This window comes from Vombatus ursinus, unplaced genomic scaffold, assembly GCF_900497805.2.
Source record: "Vombatus ursinus unplaced genomic scaffold, bare-nosed wombat genome assembly UNPS02014811.1, whole genome shotgun sequence".
NCBI classification, from domain to species: domain Eukaryota; kingdom Metazoa; phylum Chordata; class Mammalia; order Diprotodontia; family Vombatidae; genus Vombatus; species Vombatus ursinus.
In genome coordinates this window covers 5,443,956-5,445,944 of record NW_020954589.1, presented here as the reverse complement: position 1 = coordinate 5,445,944, position 1,989 = coordinate 5,443,956, and the positions used below count along the sequence as shown (strand labels likewise).

The 1,989-nt window shown below is 44.0% G+C and overlaps 1 protein-coding gene across 1 annotated transcript; it reads right to left on the bottom strand.

The window, feature by feature from the left end:
* Positions 1–238: 238 nt before the first annotated feature.
* Positions 239–1,177, bottom strand: LOC114053342 (olfactory receptor 2H2). Its single transcript, XM_027876295.1, has one exon. The coding sequence runs from the start codon at positions 1,175–1,177 to the stop codon at positions 239–241; it is 939 nt and encodes a 312-aa protein (XP_027732096.1).
* Between the last annotated feature and the right edge of the window lie 812 nt (positions 1,178–1,989).

Here is a 1,989-nt window from a genome sequence, read left to right as displayed (position 1 = left end):
TTAAGGTGAAGACAGAAGAAGGAAAAGATGGACATAGGGTAGAGAAGAAAAATAAAAGGAAGTTAGCTATATAATGATTTCATATATGTAACAGAGATTCCCATCCAAAACAGATCCAGCCCTTCCCCACTCTGAAGTTATGTGTTGAGTTGGTGGTTGGGTTAGTTGTGGATTCCAGGTGAAATTGAAGAGCATTGGAAACATCCCTCTAACTTCAGAAACATCATTTCTTAATGTCTCAGCTCTCCCTTGGTTGCTTGATCTTCCCCAACAGCCTCTCAAATGCCCCCTTCACCTCCTTGTTTCGCAGGGTATATATGAGGGGGTTTAGTGCAGGAGTCCCCACAGCATAGAAAAGACCAAAGAATTTTCCTTGGTCCTGGGCATAGGGGTTCTTGGGCTGGAGGTAGACAGTGATAACAGAACTATAGAAGAAGGAGACTACCAGGAGGTGGGAAGAGCAAGTCCCAAAAGCTTTCTTCCGTCCTACTGCTGAGTTAATCTTTAGCACAGTCTGGACAATAGCACCATAGGAAACCAAAATGAGTGTCAGTGGCACAACCAGGATGAAGACACTGGCCACAGCCATCTGGATCTCATTGTGGGTGGTGTCCTCACAGGAAAGGCGGATAAGGGCTGGGACTTCACATACAAAGTCATGTACTCTTCTGTGGGAGCAGAATGGTAAATGAAGAGTGGGTGGTGTCTGGACCACAGACTCCAATAGTCCAATGATCCAGGCTGTAGTTGCTAGTCTCTGGCTAAGGCGGGGGTGCATGATGATGGCATAATGGAGGGGTCGGCAAATTGCCACGTATCGGTCAAAGGCCATGACAGCCAAGAGGATACACTCAGTGGTCCCTAGAGCCAGGAACACAAAGAGCTGAATGGCACAACCATTAAAGCTGATGGTCTTCTCTGGACCCCAGAGGTTGGACAACAACTGGGGAACACAGCTTGTGGTGAAGCAGAGATCTAGGAAGGAGAGGTTGCAAATAAAGAAGTACATGGGAGTGTGGAGTTTGGAGTCCAGGATAGACAGCAAGATGATGAGTGTGTTGCCAACCAGAGTCACGAAATAGGAAGCCAGCACTACCACAAAGAGGGTTTTCTCTAACTTGGGGTGGTCAGAGAAGCCCAGGAGAATAAAGCCTCCTGGGGAGCTTTTATTATTCATGGCCTAGCTTTGATCTGGGCTCTGGAAAATGAAAGAGAGAGAGAGAGAGAGAGAGAGAGAGAGAGAGAGAGAGAGAGAGTTGAGACATTTCTCAAGCTTTTAAAATTTATGTTGTTTGTGCCTGTGAACTTGTCAAAACACAGCAGTTAAGGTATTTTTTTCTCCCTTTTCTTATTCAGTGAACCAACTCCATTTACATACCTCTATACTGACACCTCTTCCCATAGACAAGTTATATAATATACAGTAGCCATCCTTTCAACTCTGTTAACTACCACCACTATCCTCTGTCCTTTTGATAAGAAATTTGTAAATGTAAGAAAACTCAAGATGTCCTGATTAATTGATTGAGTAAAGGGGAGAACATGGATTGTGTCCCCTCCTCTTATCCTATGTTCTGCTCTTTTTAGATGACAGGGATATTACCAAAAAATTATAATAATGAAAAAAATTCTTTTGTTTAAGAAAATGAAGTTCATGACCAGGAGACTGTGTGTATAGGATATCTGCTTGGCATTTGTTTTTCTGGGAGCAGGAATGGGAGCAGCACCATCCACACACTTTTACTGATGAGGTCTAGAGGTGAGGGGTGCTGGAACCCCTAGATCACAACACATGGGTCCTGCCTGAAAGAATTTGACCCAAGTCTTCTTTCAGCCAAAGACAAGATTTATTAAAGATCCACCATATTGGCTAGACTCTTAAGGAATCTGAGCACCTGTGAGCTAGTGGCCAGATTGTAAAAGTCTCAGCAGTGGCTAGATTGTAAGAATCAGAGCCTCTTAATGGAGACAAGATGGACCTTATGTACA

What these genes read in the sequence shown, in the direction of transcription:
- LOC114053342 (XM_027876295.1), bottom strand. Translation starts at nt 1,177, where the DNA reads ATGAATAATAAAAGCTCCCCAGGAGGCTTTATTCTCCTGGGCTTCTCT.